Source organism: Diplotaxodon limnothrissa, linkage group LG5, assembly GCF_057381915.1.
Source record: "Diplotaxodon limnothrissa isolate DT_005_m linkage group LG5, D_limnothrissa_male_GT1.1, whole genome shotgun sequence".
Taxonomy (NCBI): Eukaryota; Metazoa; Chordata; class Actinopteri; order Cichliformes; family Cichlidae; genus Diplotaxodon; species Diplotaxodon limnothrissa.
Window position 1 is genome coordinate 17,361,778 of NC_140600.1, and position 21,198 is coordinate 17,382,975.

General features: G+C 41.9%; 1 protein-coding gene across 1 annotated transcript in view; it reads right to left on the bottom strand.

The window, feature by feature from the left end:
* Positions 1-21,198, bottom strand: part of ppfia4 (PTPRF interacting protein alpha 4) — a 61,996-nt gene continuing 40,798 nt past the window's right edge. The window contains exons 2-29 of the mRNA XM_085353987.1: positions 20,003-20,104; positions 19,701-19,865; positions 18,921-18,995; positions 17,961-18,032; positions 15,147-15,368; positions 13,013-13,147; positions 12,176-12,310; positions 11,923-12,006; positions 11,066-11,197; positions 10,828-10,890; positions 10,139-10,230; positions 9,890-10,019; positions 9,188-9,384; positions 7,417-7,645; positions 7,278-7,313; positions 7,054-7,175; positions 6,733-6,845; positions 6,358-6,439; positions 6,172-6,253; positions 5,769-5,969; positions 5,126-5,188; positions 4,734-4,760; positions 2,212-2,387; positions 1,974-2,071; positions 1,020-1,195; positions 470-538; positions 199-385; positions 1-59 (exon numbers count right to left, since the gene is read on the bottom strand). Of these exons, the coding sequence (XP_085210113.1) occupies positions 1-59; positions 199-385; positions 470-538; positions 1,020-1,195; positions 1,974-2,071; positions 2,212-2,387; positions 4,734-4,760; positions 5,126-5,188; positions 5,769-5,969; positions 6,172-6,253; positions 6,358-6,439; positions 6,733-6,845; positions 7,054-7,175; positions 7,278-7,313; positions 7,417-7,645; positions 9,188-9,384; positions 9,890-10,019; positions 10,139-10,230; positions 10,828-10,890; positions 11,066-11,197; positions 11,923-12,006; positions 12,176-12,310; positions 13,013-13,147; positions 15,147-15,368; positions 17,961-18,032; positions 18,921-18,995; positions 19,701-19,865; positions 20,003-20,104 (3,324 nt within the window). The remainder of the gene's footprint in view (positions 60-198; positions 386-469; positions 539-1,019; positions 1,196-1,973; positions 2,072-2,211; positions 2,388-4,733; positions 4,761-5,125; positions 5,189-5,768; positions 5,970-6,171; positions 6,254-6,357; positions 6,440-6,732; positions 6,846-7,053; positions 7,176-7,277; positions 7,314-7,416; positions 7,646-9,187; positions 9,385-9,889; positions 10,020-10,138; positions 10,231-10,827; positions 10,891-11,065; positions 11,198-11,922; positions 12,007-12,175; positions 12,311-13,012; positions 13,148-15,146; positions 15,369-17,960; positions 18,033-18,920; positions 18,996-19,700; positions 19,866-20,002; positions 20,105-21,198) is intronic.

Consider the following 21,198-nt stretch of genomic DNA (forward strand, 5'->3'; position numbering starts at 1 on the left):
TTAACATGAATAGGTCCGCACAGCCGAGGGATCAAGTCTCGGGGTTGCTGGGGGAGGAGCTTGAGAGCATTGCACGCAATTGATTTTGAGCACAGCAAGACAGAGAGGACACGACATGCAGTTAGTCAAGGCAACCACAGTGAGGCTCATAGCTACATACAGAAAATGAACTAGGTATTGCTTAGTATTGTAACATACCTTCAGGTTGAAGCTGTTTCTTGGATGCCAAATTCATAGAAGGCGGCATGGACATGGACGGCATGCGGAAGCCAGCTGGCAGCGTTTCCATGGAGCCTGCCATCATCCCCAGCCCAGTCCCTCCTTCACGTGCCCGAAACCTCTTGCGCCATGATGGAGAGCGTCGAAAGGACTTGTCATCTCCACTCTTCAAAGACAGAAAAGCAAGGTGAGGAAATTTGCCTTCTTCAAACAACACTGTATTTGATTTATATAGCAGCTTGAGAGGTACCTCCTCGAGTCTGCGGTCAGTCCCTAAAGCTAACAGGTTGTTGAATTCCCTCTCCAGAACCTGTCGCGCCTGAAAAACAAAAACCCGTTGAATACAGTAAAACAACCTCTAAATAAAGAAACATTTTTTGGTTGAACATCCATCAATCAGTACATCCCTTTTCTTCTGCATATCCAATTCAGCGTTGCAGGCAGGCTGGAGCCTATGACTTTTAAATATAGACAACTGGGCCAGATTGCTAATGTGTACTGAAACCTGGCCAGAAAATAGTTGAATTCTGGGTAAAGATACCTGTTCACTATACAAAAATCGAATGGGTAAAATGTGTGAGATATTGCAATTTGAAATTAAACACAACTTACTGGTTTATTTTAGGTTTAAGTCAATATTCTGCACAGAGACTTTGTACTTTTTTCATAATTCCTTGTAAAATGGACAAAACTATACTTTCAATTTTGTTATACAAAAATCCAACTTTTCTTCCCCTAAAAATCAGTTCAGTCATTCCATGTCGAGTGTAAGGAGTCAATCTATTTTCTTTTATATCCACCTGTGTGTTCTGCATAGGAATCTGCAGGATGAGTGCTAGGCTGCTGTAGTCGAAAGTTTCATCCAGAGCGATGAGCGCTCCATGAACGCCACTCTCCAGCAAGTTGCCGCTATACTCCCTTAGACCAATGGACTGGACCCAGTGGATCACCTGCTCATTGGTCCACACCAAAACATCTACAATAAAGGAAGAATAAATCCGATACATGGTACATACCAATGCTGACAGACTGTCAACATTAATCTGTCCCAAAAAAGCAGTGACACTGTGTAAAATTTTATGTATTATTAACATTATTATATATACCAGAAAATTGCACAAAAATGTTAAATGTTGAGACTGACAAATGTTATTACTTTTTAATATACTGTATATGATTACTGTGAATGATTAATATATCCAAACATTTTTTTAAACAGACCACCCTGAATTAAAAAATAAATGTCATTTGTAGAAAAGTTCAGAGAAAGCAATAGAGAGATAATGTGCAGGTCCACATAGTGTCAACTCACGGGCACACTCCCTTTGTTCATTTAAAGCACAGCTGTCAGCCAGCTTTCGAAGTTGGAACAGACGGGGTGTGTGCATGTGTGTGTGTGTTTATGCGTTTGTAAACAGGGCAGGATTCTGATCTGACACGACAGCTGAGTCAAGTTCATGTGCTGAACTCAAGGTCAGAAGAGCGAGAGGTCTGGCTAGGTCTAAGTGTGTGCATGTGTCTGTGTGTGTGGAGCACTTTTGGCAAGTGAGGTTTTAGATCATAAGATTGGCTTTTTGACAGTTGAAGGAGCAGCTGTTTGAATGCTCAGTCCAACCTGACGCTATCAGATAAAACCACTAGGTGGTACTCTGGCCTGACGAGACTCTCGATGTGTCGATGCGTGCTTGCTTATGAATCTGTGTTATGTTTTTTTTTTATCACTATGTGTGTATCAGGGTGTGTGTAAACTCTACCTTTCATGTCATGTTGGCTATCCTCTCTTCGCCGCTCTAGGTCTTTCCTGTCATAATTGAGTCTTTTCAAGCACATAATCCCATACTGCAGACTAGCCCTAATACACAGACCGACACAAACACAGAGCAGCACATATACACCATTAGCCTCCTCATCTCCATTGCTAATGCACCCAGTTAGCAGATGAAAGAGAAAGCGTATCAAACAGAAGCTAAGCTAATGGCCACAGCTACAGACCTGTGGAAGCTGTCCACCATTTTGAGGTGGCTCCTTAGGTCCTTCTTGGTCAGATGGTCCAGCATTCTTGCGTCCACCAGACACTCCATGAAGTAGGAGCGGTACTGAGGCAGACCAAGGCTGGGCAGCCATTCATTTCCTATCCACTCATGATTCATGTCTCCATATGCCAAAGTCTGTAAGGGAGAACAGCATCCAATGATGAGTGTAACAGAAAGATGAAAGACTAGAAAAACTGTCTGTGATATTTTTCACAGGGAATAATTTGGACTGAACAATGTTTATGGCTCCATTTTACATATCTATTACTTCTATATATCACGTGTATATATTATCGCTTCCACTGCATTTTATGTACATATATTAAAAAAAATCTGTCTTCTAGTGTATTTTACTTTACACGGTACCACTTTTACATAGTACAAATCTATCTTTCTCTATCTATCTGTCCCTGAGGCAATCTGGGTTATGCTAATATCTTAGTGGTACACTGAGACAAATAAGTAGCACTCATGTTTTTCTTAGCCAGAAATGTTTTCAGTGCTTTTTATACCCCTGTTAACAGACTCAAGAATGCTAACAACAGACGTAATATTTTGTTTACATTCAACAACAGCTGCTGGTTAAGCTATATAACCCACCTATTAATAGGTAGAAAATAATTATCACTTCATATCATTGTTATATATTTATGTCATACGCTATTACTATTTATATATAATCTGAAAACAAAGTTGACTTAAAGGTACAGTCATTCATTTTTGAGTGTTTATTTTATTTATATCTACACACTGATAATTACATCTTCCAACAAACTGATGGATCCTCATAAACTTAGAATTACCGTAATTGTCGGGCTATAAGCCGCTACTTTTTGCACAAGCTTTGAACCCTGCGGCTTTTAGTCAGGTGCGGCTTTTCTATAGATTGTCCATGATTTTTGTGATATCGTAAGACGATTTGTTTTGTTTGTTCCGCTGTTGTACGGCACTACGTTGCCTGGCGGAAGGATCGGGGTTCAAGAGTGGTATGTTGGTCACATGTCCATCCGCCAGGCAACATAGTGCCGTACAAGTAGCGCGAAAAACAAACTTCAAAGTAGCGCTATGCGTTCAGCGGGAGTCGTGGATGACGAGCGGCGATAAACTTGCGAAAAGCAAGTTGTGCTCAACTCTACCGGTGGATTCTGACAGCGTGGAAAAGTGTGCAAACATCCACGATCACCAACGGATTTCGAAGGGCTGGACTGCTGCATGATGAAGAGGAGGACACCGCCACGGCCCTTCAGAGGGTGTTCGACTCTGACACTGACAATGACAATGAGGATTATCTTTGGTTTTGAAAGTGACAACGAAGGAAAGAAGCTGAGAGTGGATGACGAAGCCATCCTGAGCCTGTTCGTTTCCGACACTGGAGAAGAGGACTTTGGTGGTTTTAGTGCGCAGGAAGATGGTGGTGAATGACTGACTTTTCTTCTTGTTAAAGCCGTGTCACTGCACCTGAGCCTAAAAGGTAGTCTGAATCTATTTTTCTGGTGTGCTGTAGGTTACTGTTATGTACTACATTTGTTACTCATTTATGAAGCACAGCACATGTGCAAATATGTACCCATAACTTGATTTTCAAAATATTAATAAAAGGGGTGTGTCTCCAAACAGCCATCTCTTTCCTGACAATTCGCTTTGTGCATATTCTCTTACATATGATAAGTCAATATTGAAACACCTGCGGCTTTTGGTCAGGTGCGGCTAATGTATGTACAAAACAGGATTTTCCCCTGATTTTAGCTTGTGCGGCTAATATTCAGGTGCGCTTTGTAGTCCGGGAAATACGGTACTCCATTAACAAATACATAGAAATAACTGCTGGTTTGTGTTACCCCTCCATCTTGTATACAGTGGTGGAGATGGAGATCGCCATTTTTCCTAATCAAGTTTTATGCGTGTGGCCAGAGACCGGCCACAGACGTAGAGCGCCAGTTTTATATCCTCTATCAGAATGAATAGATATGGACAGCTGGCATATCGACAGCTACAGATTGTCCACAGATGATCGGCAGCCAGAGTGTTTTGTCCTATAGCAGCCACCGTAACTGAAGCGGAAGGGTGAGTGCAATTTTCTATCTACTGATATCTATTGGTTTTATCTATTTTACACACTGTAACTTGAATTGTAACTTTATTTAAGTGTGTACCTGTCCAGCTATCTACATGGGGACCACTTTGAGTTTTTGATCATCAAAGTGAGGACATATCAAACAGTGAAGACCCGAATGCTAGTCCTTAGAGTCCTCACACCCTTTCACACCAAGGCCTGTTTGAGGTTTATAACCTTTTTAGGTTTAATATCAGATAACAGATAACAATAGCACTGAGAAAGTGATAAGGAAGGGGCAAAAGAATGCATTATGTTGTCGCATGTCCTCACAAGAGTAGCCACACAATTGTGGCAATATCTGTGTGTGAGCCTCTGTACACTTTCACTCTGTATGTAGACAGATTTTTGCAGATCAGCAGCCTCACCTGTGCCCAGCTGCCTTCCTCATTCTCCTGAGTAGCAGCATGGTAAAGATAATGTTTGAGTTAGAGAGACAGGAGCTAATCAAGCACACACATACTAAACATTCAGAAACATACGCACGCAAGATCTTTGCAGTAATTACATATCAGCACTCGTAGTATTAATTGACCTTTGCATGAAGACGCAGATCACATGACCACCGTTTACATCAGTTAGCATCCAATCCACATACAAATACCAGCAGAAGCATTGATGCATATTAGTGTATGGTTTAGTCGACATTTGAAAGGGGTCTTCCAGGAGAGGACATATGTGTGTCACGGTGGGGACAGCGTGAGCGTGAGAGGGTGTCAGGTGGGGGTAATGGGGAAGGGAGCACCCAGATGGTACTAACCGCTTTAGTGGAGGAAGCCAGGTTCTCCATCTCTTCATGAGTCACCCACACATTTCCGGAGGACTGCTCAGAGGACGAGAACACACCCAAACACACACACACAGACATGAAAAAAAAAAATCATGCATACACGCAGGCGCACACAAACACACCCAAGAATGCACTCATGTATATTTTCACACATTTCAACCCCCACGCACCCACACACACAGACAAAAAGACACACACACACAGAGACAAACATTGTGTTGAGTGATGCCAAGGGAGGGAGTGTATTTCAGGCAGGTAGCTTGTAGCTTTATCTGGCACTAGTTGTGTGTTGTTTCCCCACGGTAACCCATGCAATTTATGGCAGCTGAAAAGGACAAGTCAGCCTAGTTGAAGGCATGAATCAAGCCTCTACTGCAGTCTGAACAGAAGCACAAAAAAAGTGTGAGGAGGCATCACTTGAGAGTGCAGAGTGAAGCTTAAGACGAAAAGTGGATCAGCTTTTGAAAAACTGTTCATGTCACATTCCTGGATTTTTTTTCTTTGCTCGAGGAGCTTATTTACTCATGTATTAAGTATTTATGTTTGCATAATTACGTGCCTGTAAGAAACATTTAGTTGTGTTATCTGAGGTGCAGTGGGTGTGTTTGTTTACCGTTCTGGAAGTGAGTGGCGCAGAGGGGCTGGTGAGAGAGACCATCTCCTGGATGGCCAAGCGGAGTTTGAGCCGGTGCAGAGGGTTGCTGATGCCAATCTCCCGTTGGATCTCTGTGTCTGACAGAGCTGACATGATGGCTCCGCTCTTCACGTTGGCACGACAAGCTGCCACATACCAGGCTGGCATACCCACCCACAGCTGGTGAGAGTCATCAAGACATTCAACGTCATTACCACTCTCCCCATAAATGGTCATAATTATAGAAGAAGTTAGTGCAGATCGGGCCACGTGTCAGCTCGGTAACTGATAATACTGCATTCCCCTCCTACAGATGGCAGCCTGGCATAAATAGAGGTCACTTTTATGGAAACTGGGAAGGGTTTGCAGATTAGTGGAATACCTCTAGCCATGAGACAACAGTAGGCCCATCCCACTGAGCAAATGGCAGGCCTTTTTTTCTTGCATCTTCCAGAAGTTCATGCCTAAGGAGGGTATTAAAAGTAAAGGCAGACATGTAAGTAAATAATAAAAAAAGATGGCTTTCTAAATCATTTTAGCAACAACTGAAAAACAAATTGATCATTACTTTTTCTTCAGTCTTCGGTCCCTCTCAGCCTGCGTGCCCAGTTTTCCCAGAGTCATAGTGTCACCGATCCCCATCTCAAAGTCTGAAATATGACACCCTCAAAATATTGATTCTTCATACTTGATAAACATAAAGCACAGATTTTGAGTAAAATGCAACTGAAACATATAAAATCAAAGATTTATTTATCAGTCAAATAATTAATCATTCATGTAACATTTTATATGGTACTTGTGTAACAAAATGACATGGAAGATTTACATGTAATTAAATTAGTTTAAATAAGTATATGTGTCTCTTTCTCTGTAAATGCACAATCACTCATACAGTGTGGATGAACGTGGGCAGTTATGTGGTTTGTAGTCTGCAATGTACCTGATAAAGCTGGTAGAGGCTGTCCTTCCCTGCTAACAGTTTGGTCCATTCGTCCCTTCTCTTTTTTTCCAAACAATCGCCCAATGGATGATTTGATTCCTTTCTTCTGTTTGCTGCAGCAAAGAGTAGCCAAAATAGTATTAATATGGCATTTACATTACCATCAACAATAATTTGGTGCCCACAGAGGACATAGTAGTATGTTTTTGTTAAATCTGGTACTTAGACCTTTGCCTTTGTCCTCTCCAGTGTGACACAGTTTGTCTTCATTTACTCGCTGCGTGTTACTGTTAGTGTGAGCGTGTGAATGTGTGTATTTACCCTCGTCCATCCTCCAAACTGCCAGTGAACTGGGCAAAATTGGTTTCCAGCCGTAAACTGCGGGGGGAAGAAGGAGGTGATGTCTCACACTTGATAGTTGCTTTGTCCACTTCCACTGGGGACTGAAAAAAACAAAGGTAACTCAGCTTAGATGGAAAAGTAGACAGTGAGACAAACAGTCAAAAACCCAGACTGTTGGATATAAGATACATTTGCAAACTTACTGCTACTTTCCTTCTGTGTTTTCTCAAGTCGCTTGGCTAAAAGAAACAAAACAGCACATGGTAAGATCACTTTTGTTTAACTTCCACATACTGCTGTCTGTGTGTATATGACAGGCTTAGCGCGTGTGTGCTTTCTGACCAGAGTCATTATGCCTAGATGGTGGCTGGTATTGCGCCCGTGATGTTTGGGTGTAGAGTGGCCGCTGGTGGGTGGGGAGGAGGATGATGCCAGCGACTGAGCAGTGGCGGAAGTGGGCAGGGCCCGTGGTCGTAGCGTCACATTGAGTCCGTCCATGCTGCCGCTGTTCACGCGAGACTCAATCTCGTCGGAGCGCAGGTCTGCAGACTCCCTCTCTACCTGAATCATCCTGGTCACACGCACACGCACAGATACCCGGTAAAGTCGAGCACTTGGCCTGCTGTCTCTTAACTAACTCGTACGTTACAGATAATATATTTGCAGTGATCGATAAAGTAATTTAAAATCCATAATAATTACTTTCCTATTTACTTTGAATTTTTTTTCATCTTTAGTTCTTGTTCTGCACGCAGTGATAAAATGTTTCTTGTTTTCAGTAAATCTAGGAAACGGTAATATATGATATTAAATAAACTGGTTAAAGTGTGATGAAAAAGAGCAATAATCCCAAAATAATGGATATAAAACACCATTAGTGTAACTACGATTTTATTGCTTTGAGGGAGTGTGGCTCTTTTGCAGCATAATCAGCAGCTACTTTGCAATTTCTTTCCTGCAGCATATTGTGAGGTGTCAAAAAGAGGACCTTGTTTAGTATAAACTGTTAAAAAAAAAAGAAAAAGAAAATAGCATCCTGTTTCAGCAGGAAAAATAAGTGAAAGGTTCTATCAACCTGAAATCATCTCTGTGTCTATTTTTTGTATACAGTAATTGCATTTTGTTTCTGCCTTCCCCTTGATGATTTACTCACAACTGTACTTCTCACTTTTTTCTTTTTTGCATTTATCCGTTGACTCTTTAAAAGCTCTTTTAATCAGGAAGTTGAATTCACAAAGTCCTGAATGATCAGGTTTCATCGCATCTTAAAAGCCTCACAGTACCATATTATTACAATAGAGCAGCCTTACTTATGGTTCATAGAGGTTCCAAAAGTAGAGGCCGAGCCTTCAGCTATCCTCTTGCATGGAACCAGTGTCCAGACCTTTTTTTTTTCAGAGCTAAACCTTCCCCAATGCTTTTAATATTAAGATTAAAAGACATCTTTTTGATCAAACTTTCCATTATGTGTGTATTAGATGACTTTGAAACACCAGTCAGTTATGCTGCTATAGAGTCAGCCTTCTGGAGACCTCCCATGATACACTGAGCACCTCCTCTCCTCTGCTTTCCTTTCTTTCACTGTCAATGCATTTATTATATGCCAGTAGCTTTGTGCCTTCTCTCTGGCGTAGTTTGTGCTTTGTCCTTTATGCTTTTTTGTTATCTTTTTGTGCCCTCCTTCCTCTCTTTGGTTACTCGTCTATACAACTGTTCACAGCAGACGGCCTCTATTCCTGAGCCTGGAGATGTCTTTTTGTTATAATGAAGTTTTTTTGTTTCCACTACTGCTTGCCCATAGGGGATCAGTGGATCATTAGTTTTCTATCTGTATTATTATAGGGTCTTTATGTTACAGTATGGGGACCTTGAGATGACTCTAAATAAAATGTCTCTATCGGTCATGGTGCATTCTGTCTGACTCCGGGCCTTTTTTTTCCAGCACCTTTATTTAGTTGCACAGTCGTCATCATGTTCCTTTTCATGTAGCTGGTTTGGTATTGTATTTGGTATTGTGAACTTTTCCTATCTGTATCTTTTTTCTTGGTGTTGCACTGATCCCAACTTCCCCACGGGGACTGAAGCTGCAATGTAATGTGCCTGTAAACGCCACCTTATCTCTTCATTGATAGCATCAAGCTGCTCCTGCAGCATGAGGGCCAGAGTCTGAGCATCTGATTGACCGCTGGGGGAAAGCAGGGCTGAGCTAACATCATCATCCAGGTCTGACTCTGCTTCGATGTCGCTGCCAAGGAGGTGGCTGACGCTCCCACGCAGAGATGGGTAGTCCTGTTCAAACACCGCACACACCTAAAGAGAGCATATACACATTGGCATACGCACACCAACAATGGTTATTTTTGAATACAACACAAATACAACACATCCTTGAAAAAAACACATATAAATATACATAAAGAACGTGTTGCATGGATGAGTCCTGATTAAATGCAATACACTTAAAAATCACTATATGACACTTGTGGCCAGCTATGAGAATAAATGGATGAACAGGAAACTTACATCACACAGCATGTCCATGGCAGCAAGTGAGAGAGACAGGAAGACACAGAGGTTAGTAGAAAATGGGAAGTTAGGCATGAGGATCATCACACATCAGCCAAGCACTGACACTTACTAGCAAAGCAGATATGAACCTGGATTAAGCACCCGTAAGCAGCTGCATGTGGTTAGAAGAGCAGTTGAAATGAGATCTCGATCTCTGCAATCATGTTTGTGTGTGTATGCAAGGAGCTGTGGGGTTTCTTTGGGGATATGAAAAAAAACCCAAAAAACCAAAAAACACAATAACCACCTTGTTTGGGTCGTCTCGCAGCGCTGAAAGTCTGCCCTTTTGTGCCCGCCTGATCACAGTTGTGCTGTAGTGGCCATCCTGGCCCTCAACCACGGAGAAGCGAAGATCGCTGGAGCTACCCAAGTGAGATCTGCAATTTTATACGTGGAACAGATCAGAAAAAATGACGGATAGTACGGTAAAGTATAAATGGTGGTATGAGGGAGGACAGAGGAATGAGGAGGAACGCAGAGGAACAGCTATATGTACCGAGGGTGAGTTCCATCTCCAAAAGCCCCACTGCGGCGTTTCAAATGGTCAATCTCATTTCTTAGCTTGTCAATCTCTCCAATCAGACGTTCCTAAAGGAAAAATGGAGGCATTATGGACAATAGATTTTTTTTCTTAAGCAAAAAATAGCAAGACCAAGGCTAAGTAAAAGTCCAAGTAAAAAGTCTAGCTTACAAAAATATTTTATCAAGGATGAATATTCTATTAAGTATTAAAGAAAAATGTGTGCTCAGCCTTAGAACAACTAAAGTACTAAATGGATATTGGTTGTTTGTGCACTAAGTATAAGAAAAATAGAGACATATTGACCTGACTCTGTGTGAAAGTAACAAAATCTTCCAGGTCACTGTGCCATGCCAAAATTAGCCTTGCTTATAGCAAATATTCCCAATAGGTTTGACTAACTCTTGAAGGTGGTTAGCTAGTTTTTAAAGTGGAGGTCATTTCAGCTACTTTTTGTATGGTTGTGGGAAATTTAATCCATAACATGACTTGATTCATATCACCTCCTAAAAATTTGTATTAAATTAAAAGAGTCAAGACACATGGACAAGAAAACTGTATTTTTGTAAAAAGTCACCAGTTATTATGAGGCAGGAACGTTGAAAGCAAGAAGACAATTGTGTTTTTTTAATGGTTTTTAGGTGATTCACCAAAGCCATACTAACCCTGGTGTGGTGAAATTCTTCAAGTTGTTTCTGGCAGTTCTCGAGGTCCTGAATGAGAGCGTTCTGAGAAAAAAATAAAACAAAACAAAAGAAACCAGACATGACCCTGCATCTGAACAGATCTGTCCTCTAAGAAGAACATGTCTTGTACTGCGCATTAATTTGGTTTGTGAACCATAAACAACAACAATATGAGATGATGCTGTTGCTTTGATGAGCGCGTGTGCACAGGCCTTGCCTTGTCCTCCAGGGCAGCCATGCGTTCTTTCAAATGTAGCTGCAGCCTTTCATTGGACTCGGTGAGCAGACGATCCACAGTGTCAGATAAACGCTTGTTGTGCTCCTCGTTCATTTTCTCCCTCTGACGAGCCTGATGAGCAGAGACGGAGAAACCAGACGAGGGGAATGACATCATCAAATTTTCTCTTTGATACAGACTCAACGTGGGTGTATTTATGCAGCTAATCAGGCATCTCTACACGGATTAAAGGATGAAGTGTGTATTTAGCCCTAGATCACCAGCTGCCAGATATAGGTCTTCTTGGCCAACAATGGATCTAACAGTCTGAATGATTTAATTACAGTCATTTACATCATGATAAAAAAGGGGGGTTAAATGGCTTCTCTTAAACGTGAAGCGCTCTGCTTAATATGTACTCTGAAGTAATTTAATTCACCTAAATTGACATGGGGAAACACAAACACCCATCTGCATCCTCAGAAAGCTCTTTTTACTAAATATAGTCATGAGATCGCATGGAGAGAGAGAGAAATTAGCCTTGCGTGAATTATTCAGAGTCTAAAGATAGCAGCCAATCAGTCTTATAGGGGAGAGGGGTGTGTGTGCATGTGTTGCAGCAAGATATGTGAATTTGGTTTGAATTCATGCAACAGTGCACCGGGAAAATAAAGAACTCTTCTTGAATGTGTGTTTCCTGTGTGTTTGCGTATGTACACGTATGCATGAGGGAGCACACAGCCAAGAGTCAAGGCATCCAGCTAATGTGGGGCATCAGCCCGCACGTGCACGCATTATCGTGAGAGGTCAGAGAGAACCTGCAGGGCTGCTGCACATGTACACACAGGCACACACACCCTTCCTAGCTCCTGGTTCTTCTCCTCCAGTTGTGACTCCAGCTGTCTGAGCCGCTCCTCCACGTTGCCATGGCGTTCCTCGGCCTAAAGGGGGAGACACGCACATGTCTGTACAACTGCCTCAAGAAGAACACTGCTCTCCTGCAATCTTATCTATGTTTTTTATTTGTAAGCCATGTGAATCTTGTTATATCAGTAACATTTGCAAAAGCTTCTACAGCTTTGTGTGTGTGAGTGTGTGTGTGTGTGTTACCTTGGAGAGCGCTGCCACTCTCTGTGCCAGTTCAGCCTCTACCTCTGGCAGTGTCTCAGCCTTCCTCATGGTCTGAGCCAGCCTCTGCTCTGCCATCTCCAGCATCTCCTGCAGCTGGCGCACCTTCTCCTCACTCTGACAGACAGACAGACACACACACACACACACACACACACACACGCACGCACGCACACACACGAGTGATATTATTGCAATCACAAGAGAGGTGTAATCAGTCTACTGCAGCCAGCGAGTAGCAAGGACATAACATATGGTCATTCACAGAGGATGTTGCTGGTGTTTCCCATGCGGAGCTGAACTTAGATTCACCCTGAACTACACATGAACCTCGGAGCAGCGTGTTTCGATTGCTCACTCACTGACGATAATACTCTCCCAAACTTTAAATGTATTTTTGCAGATGGCCGAGGCATGAAATATTAAAAAGAAATAAAAACAGCACACATAAGCCTGGATGCACAATTAATACACTTATGTCACAGTGTATCAAAATAAATGTGATATTTCTGGTATCCCTTAACAACACACTAACATTATAAAACAGTCAAGGATGCCTGAATACAGCAGAGGAATGAAAACATTCTTAAAAACGGACTGAATGGCTGTTTATGACAGAAATGCCTACCTTGTTGTTTGTTTAGGAAGGTGACATTAAGCAGGTCAACCATCATCTATTTCCACTTAACTTTTGTTTTAAAAACAATTATCTACAAATGCATGTTTCTGAATGACAATTATGCACTCAGCCTGTAATAAAGCTCATTATGCAGACTGTTGGGTTGTTAACTGTGTGTGGCTAATGCTGCCGAGTGTTACCTGTCGGTGCAGGGAGTCCTTGGTGGCTAGTTCGTTTTCCAACTTGTCGTTGAGGTCGTGGATGTGTGTCGTCTCTCGCTGAGCAGCCAGATAGCGTTTCTCCAATGTCGTTATCCTCTCCTCCATATCTTCTCTCTGCAGGTGGAGAAACACAACATTAACAATCAAGTCATATAGTAACAGTCGATCATGTCTACTACACTTGCAGGGAGCAAATGTTTTTAGCTAAGCTTTAGTTTTTATCCATCTCCAGGTTTTCATCAGTGCATTTTTAAACATTCAAGCAAATTTAAACTGTACACTGATCAAAATGGCTACGCTGCTACGCTGGACCAAGATGGAAGTGACTGCTAAGTGATCCTTGTTTACTGCTTATACTGTACTTCTCCCCTGTGTATAACCAGATAGATAGTATACCGATTTATTTTTCAGTATTCAGTTAATGTTTGCCACGGTTCCTAAATTAAAGAAACACACTTTATCCAGGAGATGTATGGGAACTCTGTCGGTCATTTTAAAGAAAAAAGACTCCATCGCTGGATTCATCATCTCTGGGAATGAGGAAAACTCATTCATGTATGTCCAACACTTAGTTGGAATATCGGCTGACAACAAACGCTACCTTTTCTCCTGAATCACAGACGGGAAGTAAGCAACTGCTCCATCCTCCTGTCACAGCCCTGCCCTGAGCAAAGCTTGTGGCAAACTGTGTGCTAAAACTGCCTGTTGTGTCTGATTAGCTTTAAGTTGTTTCCAGTCGTTTCTGGTCCCTGTACAGCTGCAGCGAGAGCTTGGGTCGCATTGCCAGCGGTAAGTCACACTGAGCAGGCAGGCCTGCACTTTGTCACTGATTCTGTTCATAATATTTATGGACAGAATTTCTAGGGGCAGCCGGAGGTGGAGGGTAGAGGGTTTGGTGGTCTTTGAATATTGTCTCTGCTTTTTGCAGATGATGTGGTTCTGGTAGCTTCATCAGACAGTGACCTCCGGCTTGCACTGTGGCTGTTTGCAGCTGAGTGTGAAACATTGGATGAGAAGTAACACTTTTGACTATTAGGTCATGACTCTCAGATGGATAAGGGCGGTGTGCACACTCCCAGGTCTAGCATGAGTTGCTACACCATATGGAAGAATTTAAGCATCTTAGGGTCCTGTTCACGTGATGGTGGAGTGGAAGACCAACAGGCAGGTTGGTGCTGATGTCAATTTATAGGTCAATTGTGTTTACATTCCACCCTCACCTATGGTCATGAGTGACTATAATAATAAGACCAGGGATACAAGGGTTGGTTATTTCAGCGGGACTCAGACTAAAGCCACTACTCCACACTAATAGGAGACAATTTAGTTGGTTTGGGCATCTGATCAGGATGCCCCCGGGATGTGTCTCGGTGAGTGGTTGTGGTACAGGACATGCTGAAGAGGACTGACTGGTTTTTGGTTTCAATATGACCCAGACCCAGAGTTTTTTCATATATACAAATACAACAAAAACAATGTTTACTTGAAATTACTGAAAATGAACGGATACTAGAGTCAAAGGAAGCTTTAAAATAATAGTATGGATTACACTTGGAATAAAAGTTTTATTAAAGAAAAGTAAAGTTTTTTGTTTTGCATAATATGCTAACTAATAGTAACTTTGCAATAATTATAATATTTCTTTCTTGATATTAATATTAATTGCATAACTAATGTTGCTTTGAAAAGAAATTTATTAAATATTAAAGAAGTATATTAAATATATTGGTGGAATAAGGGTCACTAATATTATATATATTATATATACATATTTTATATATATTTTCCCAAAATGTAATGAACTTTAAAAAGTTTCTTCTAATTAATTACTTGAAATAGCTACATCCACGCTACACAAATCTATCTGCCTTTATGCAATGTGGTCTTTTTGAAGGACTGAGAATATGACTCAATGGCATAAGAAAAATCTTGTTACTTTGTGAAATAACAAGATAGGGAGTAATAAAGGTCCACGACATTTCCTCATAAATCAGCAACTGATTTATGAGGAAAATGTTTACATTTTTCTTCCTTGCAAAGTTGAACATTTTTGCTGCCCACTGCTTGCTCCCAGAACCAAAGCACATTTTTTGACTCCATCCTTTACTGTCACCTCTCTCTGTTCCCTCTGTTGTTTGATTGACAGCTCCTCGCTGCGGCTCAGTTCTCTGCGTGCATTCGCAAGCTCTGCCTCGAGCTCAGTGACGCGGTGGTTAAGAGTGGCACAGTGCTCGCGGCTTTGAGCCAGCTCTTTATTGGTCCGATCCAGCAGCTCCTGAAGCTCAGATGCCCTGCTGCCGTCATCGTGGGCATCTATAGAGCCATTGGGAAGTCTCTGTAAGGCAGACACATACAATTAGCAGATCCATCATTATATACACTTTTCACATAAAATGCATCTCATGTATTACACAGATGCAAATCTACATGCTGTGTTTGGAGGGTATCTGATAAAGTTCTTGTTTTAGAGTTTTAGAGCTGATAAAGTTCTTGAGTGACCTAGATCAGAGTGGTGGGTTTTATGCATACAGGGTTGGGTTATGTGAGGGTAGGCTGCTATGTTGTTGTTTTGATGTTGTTTCTCTTCTTTCCAAAGCTCAGAGTGCAGTTAATTCCAGGCTCTTAATTAAACAAATCTTCAGGGACACATTCAGACAGCAACGCAGTGGGCAGCCAAAGTTAGCAGGACCCCCTCTGCTCCGTTGTGTTTCCATTTTGCCTGTGCATGACTTCCTTACAGAAACGTAAAGATTCACACAAATGCCCGGGGAAATAGGGCTAAATAGTGTGAAACTGTGTAATATGGCACACCTGGGGATCCATGAGTGGCTCCCTGTGACTGTAAAACAGCGTGGTACGAGCTCACGAACTAAGAGTGTGTCACTATCACTGTGTAGGACCCTGTAATGCTGAAAAAAGCATTTTCATTTTGCGCTTTCTTGAATAAAAATATTCCTCACTGAGGGCTGGTTGCAACATCAGTCCGTTCTCACTCTCAACTTGTCAGGACTCGTCGGCTTTAGTGGCGTTTTTCACAGTGCAGGGTGGGGTAGCAGAGGTCACACAGAAGTCCCAGATGTGATAAGGCCAAAGGGATGTGGTGATGTTGTCATTGTCGGGGGACATGCAGTGATGACACTAGGAGCAGGTAACTGCTGTAGCCAAGAAAATGTCAGAGCTGCTTGACAGAAAAAGAGATTTTTGCCTTATATTGAATCTTTTATGTTGTGAAATGGGGTACACACCCCCATCACCATCAACGGCGCTGCTGTGGAGAGAGTGAGCAGCTTCCGCTTCCTTGGTGTACATCTGGCTTATGTGGTCAGTACACATAAACAAAACAGTGAAGAAGGCGCAGCAGCGCCTCTTCTTTCTCAGGAGACTGAAAAGATTTGGCATGAGCCCCCGCATCCTCAGGACCTTCTATCACTGTGCCATTGAGAGCATCCTCACTGGATGCATCACCACCTGGTACGGCAACAGCACCGCTTACAACCGCAAAGCTCTCCAGCGAGTAGTGCGGTGCTCTGAACGGATAATTGGAGGGAGGGAAGCTCACCTCCAAGACGTCTACAGGAAGCGCTGCCTGAGGAAAGCGGGGAGGATCATCAAGGACTCCAGTCACCCCAGCCATAAACTGTTCAGACTACTTCCATCAGGAAGGAGGTTCTGCAGCATCCGGTCCCGTACCAGCAGACTGAGAGACAGCTTTTTCCATCAGGCCATCAGACTGCTGAACACTTCATAGACACCTCACCTCCACTACTGGAACTTCAACATTATGCACTACATACTGTACAGTAATGCCACTGTTTTGCACATGTCTCAACCAACTCTGTATATTTTTTATATATTTTATTTTATTGTTTACTCTATTTAATTTGTAAAATATGTATACACACACACACACACACACACACACACACACACACACACACACACGTAGAAAAACATATTTAGTATACACATCCAGTAATGCATATACTATTATATATTGTACATATATTTATTAGTCTCAGATGTAGCCATTCTTATATTTTGCTTGTTTTACGTTATTGTATTTTTGCAGAACTCTGTTGCTTGTGAAGCTCGCACACAAGAATTTCACTCACATGTACTGTACCAGTGTACCTGCACATGTGATGTGACAATAAAAGTGATTTGATTTGATTTGGCATATTTTAAAGCTAAAATAAACCTAGCCGTGCAATCTAATGCCTAAACCTAACCAAAAAAGGCATAGAAATGAAAAAAAAAACTGTACCAGGCAGACAAACTTTTCTGGTTTGGCTTTTGTTCTTCCTCATGTGGAAAATTGACACTATAGGTGGTCCTGTGCAATGGAAAACGCTCTCATGGGGGTACCCCTTGTGTAGCAAGAAATGGTTCCTGACAAAGCATCTTCATGTAATGAGTTGGGAGTGGGAACTTGTGGCAAAACACTGCAGGGCAGCGGCTGTCAGCAGTGCAGCGGGTGTCATCGATAAATGTCCTAACAGAGTGTGTGTTTGCACACTTCACACTCTGTGACATCTAAACGGCACTCACCCTACTAATGGCCACACTCTAGCCAGTTCTCTCTTCTTTCCTCCCCCACTGCCTATCCTCCATGCTTTTGTTTTTTCTTAATAAAAAGTTGATACATTTCTTTTTAGATGTAAATCTTTGGTTTTTCTATCTGATCCACTCACAGTCACACGTGTTTGTTTCAGCCCCAGCCTCAAACCAGGCTTGAATGAAGGGCAAGAGTTAGCAACCCAATCAGAAAGGTAAGGGAAGATTTATGCTCCTTTGTGTATAGATATGTGTGGGTCACTGTGTAGGAGGAAGACAGAAAGGAGATACAAAAGCAGACGGGCAGACAAATACTATCAGCAGGCACAAAATAAAACACATAGCACAAAAACAATCACACAGCCAGGAAGACCTTCCATGTAGGTTTGGATCCATCTGTTCGCTCCACTGAGTCACCATCCTTCCTCTGTCTCACCATGTTCAACTGCAATGTAGATTAAAAAGACCAAAAAAAGAACACTGAATAAACGTACTTACTTTTCTTGTCACTTAGTCGATCCAAGAACAGAACCCAGCCTCCCAAAGGGAAGCATGGCTGCCAGACAACAAGATCTCTCATGTTTTACATATCTGCAAATATGAATAATGCTAAAAAAAAAAAGAAAAGAGGTGCGAAGGAGGATTCGCTTTAGTCAAATAAGACTCTTTGATCAGTGCAATTTACAGTAACAAGGTTTGATTTTGAATCAAATTAAGAATTTGTTCTTTGTTTACCTTTTAATGTATAAATCAGGAATGTCAAACCCATTTTACATCGGTGTAAAGACATTTAGCTACACATTTAATCCCCGATAAGAATTAATGAGGAAAATAAGTCCAATCAACGACATGTCTCAGTTTGTCTACATGATAAATGTGTAAAAGTACATTAAAAGATCTGTTTGCTGGGGACAAATTTTTCAGTAGATATTTGTATAGTAGGTAGTGAAAAACAACGGGGGAGGTCTTTATCAATAGGAAAGGCTGGAAACGTATTAAAATAGAGTTAAAAGTTCTAAATCTATGCGCTTCTTCACCTTTCCCAAAGCCTAATTGGGCTGAATTGGAGTCTTTGTGAGGACGATTTTTGCCCCTGAGCCCTATGTTTCACACATCTATACATAGATGTTTTATGTATATGAACAGAGGATTGAGAAGACTCTCACACAGTGTGATACGCAAATTGTATATCCGATCACACTCGAGGCATTACCAGATGTCAACTAGGGATTGAGCAGATGTTTTACTTACCATCAACGACACACATAGACACACACACACACACACACACACACACACACACACACACACATAAAAACTCTGCATTGCTCACCTCTTGCGTGGTAGTTGCTAGCTGCCCCTCCAGGGTGGCAACCCTCTCCAGAGCCACCCGAAGCCTCTCTCGCACCTGCCAAACACACCGTCCACACGTTTAATCAGTTATTTTAAGCTTTCAAGGCAAAGCAATCTAAACTACATGATTTTTAGTTTTCACTTTTATATTAACCTCCTGGCATCCACATATGTGGACATCACATTTTGGGTTGTCTAGACCAACATACTAAATTTTGCTCTACAAGGGCCTGATATCCACTTACAGGGACATTATACTGCCTCTGTTTTATCAAAATTTAAAACGAATGTCTTCATATGTGGCTCTCATTTTTCTTAGAAACACAAATTGTGTAAAAAACAAACAAACCGGTGATTCTTTGTTTTTACATTCATCGAGTCCCAATCAGCCCAAATATCAAAGAGAAATTAAACATGCACGCTGTGGAAAAGTTCAGGTTTTAGGAGATTAATATAGAGTCAGATTATTTTTTCATCTGCATCCATTTGCTGTACAATTCTGTTGCCAATGCTGTTTTCTCTTAATAAAGTCTCATGACTTCAGCCACTGTCTGTTTTTGTCCTAAACAGAGGTTCGTCAATAACTAAGAAACAGTGAAAAAAGGCAAAAATTCTGTTAAAAGACACATTTGAAGCAAGAAACTGTTAAGATATTGTGTCCTCAAGTTTCTAGATTTGTCATTTACTTGTCAGAACTAACCTCTGTCATGCAATATGTGTGTGTGTGTGTGTGTGTGTGAGAACGAGCGAGAGAGTCCACCTTTTCATCCAGAGCCTTGTGGTGTTCAAAGAGCGACTTCAGAGCTTTGAGGACCTCCACCTCGCTGGAGACTCCAGATGGTGGGGGTGCCTGTCTTTTTACCACTGTCATTCTCAGACTACGTTCGTGACGAGACACCAGACACTCCAGGTGCTCCAACAGCAGCTACAGCACGAACACACACACACCAATGTATGCATGACCAAAGAGAATACTAATTCCAGAAACATTGTTTGTTTTCATCAGCGTCAAACACACGCACGCCCTCAAAGACACACACGTACACACATAGACACACATACCCTGGTGTTGTTCCTTTCTGCTTTCAGCTCAGATATTTCCTCCTCTTTCTCCAGCAGCTGCTCGCGGCATATGTTCAGCTCCTTTGTGAGGGTGGCAAACTCCTACACAACAAATACACACACAACACCCATACAGAGGTTAATACTGTATCACTGATCGAGGTAATGGCTGAGTGCGTTTGTTTAACTGAGCACGAATCCAGCTGCAGTCTCGTAGTTAAAGAGTGTGTGCATGTGGCCGAGCTGTTTGGTGGCCAGACACAAGCACAAACAAGAGGAACACATTATCAGCAGGGGATGTCAGGGCACACTTAAATAATGGGCAGTCTAGGGTGGCTTCTCCAAAAATAAAAGTGTTCTTGTGTGAGAGATGATTTCTGGGAAAAATTTTTCTGTGCATCTGCGATAAGAGGTTGTCTAAGAGGCTGGAAATTCCATGACTCACTAGGTACAAAAACAGCACTAGCTGAGCTGAATAAACAAAATGTGAGCTGTGCCACTCTGCCTACCTCAGTGTCTGGGTAATTTTCTGGCCCTTACATTGCTGTATTGTTGGTGTGGTCACGTCAGTGCTACTAAAGATAAGATTACGAACTTCTCATGAAACAACAAGTTTGTTCCACGGTGAAAAAGTCTCTCAGTTCTTGCAATTGTCATTTCTATAAGTGATAGAACTGACAATGATGAGAACACCTCCAGCTGTCATTTATAACACACCGACCTCAGTTACTGACAGAAGGCTATACACTTCACTGAAGCTTTTACGCACTTGCAAGTGCAAGTAATACCAGTGTAATGTCGGGCTGATAAGAAAATGAAATATCGCGATAGATATGGGTAAAACATGCGCAGTGCCTTTGTTTACATACGCACATGGCAGCGACGCAGAATAAGAAGAGTGAAAGCGGGTCATTGAAAGAAACGGATGAACCAGAATTGGTTTGTAAAAATGCTGCAACTTCAGTGGTGTGGAACTGGTTAGGCTTTCATCTGTCAGAAGCACAACAAAGCACTATTTTTGGTAGCGGGCCGTCGTTATTACGCACACTTAAAATCAATCCTTTGATTTTTCTGAAAATCGACAGTGCCCCTTATAATCCCGTGTGCCTTATGTATGAATTCTGGTTGTGTTTACTGACCTCGAAATGATTTTATGTCGTACACGGCGCTCGAAAATCTGTCAAATGTTTCAGTAC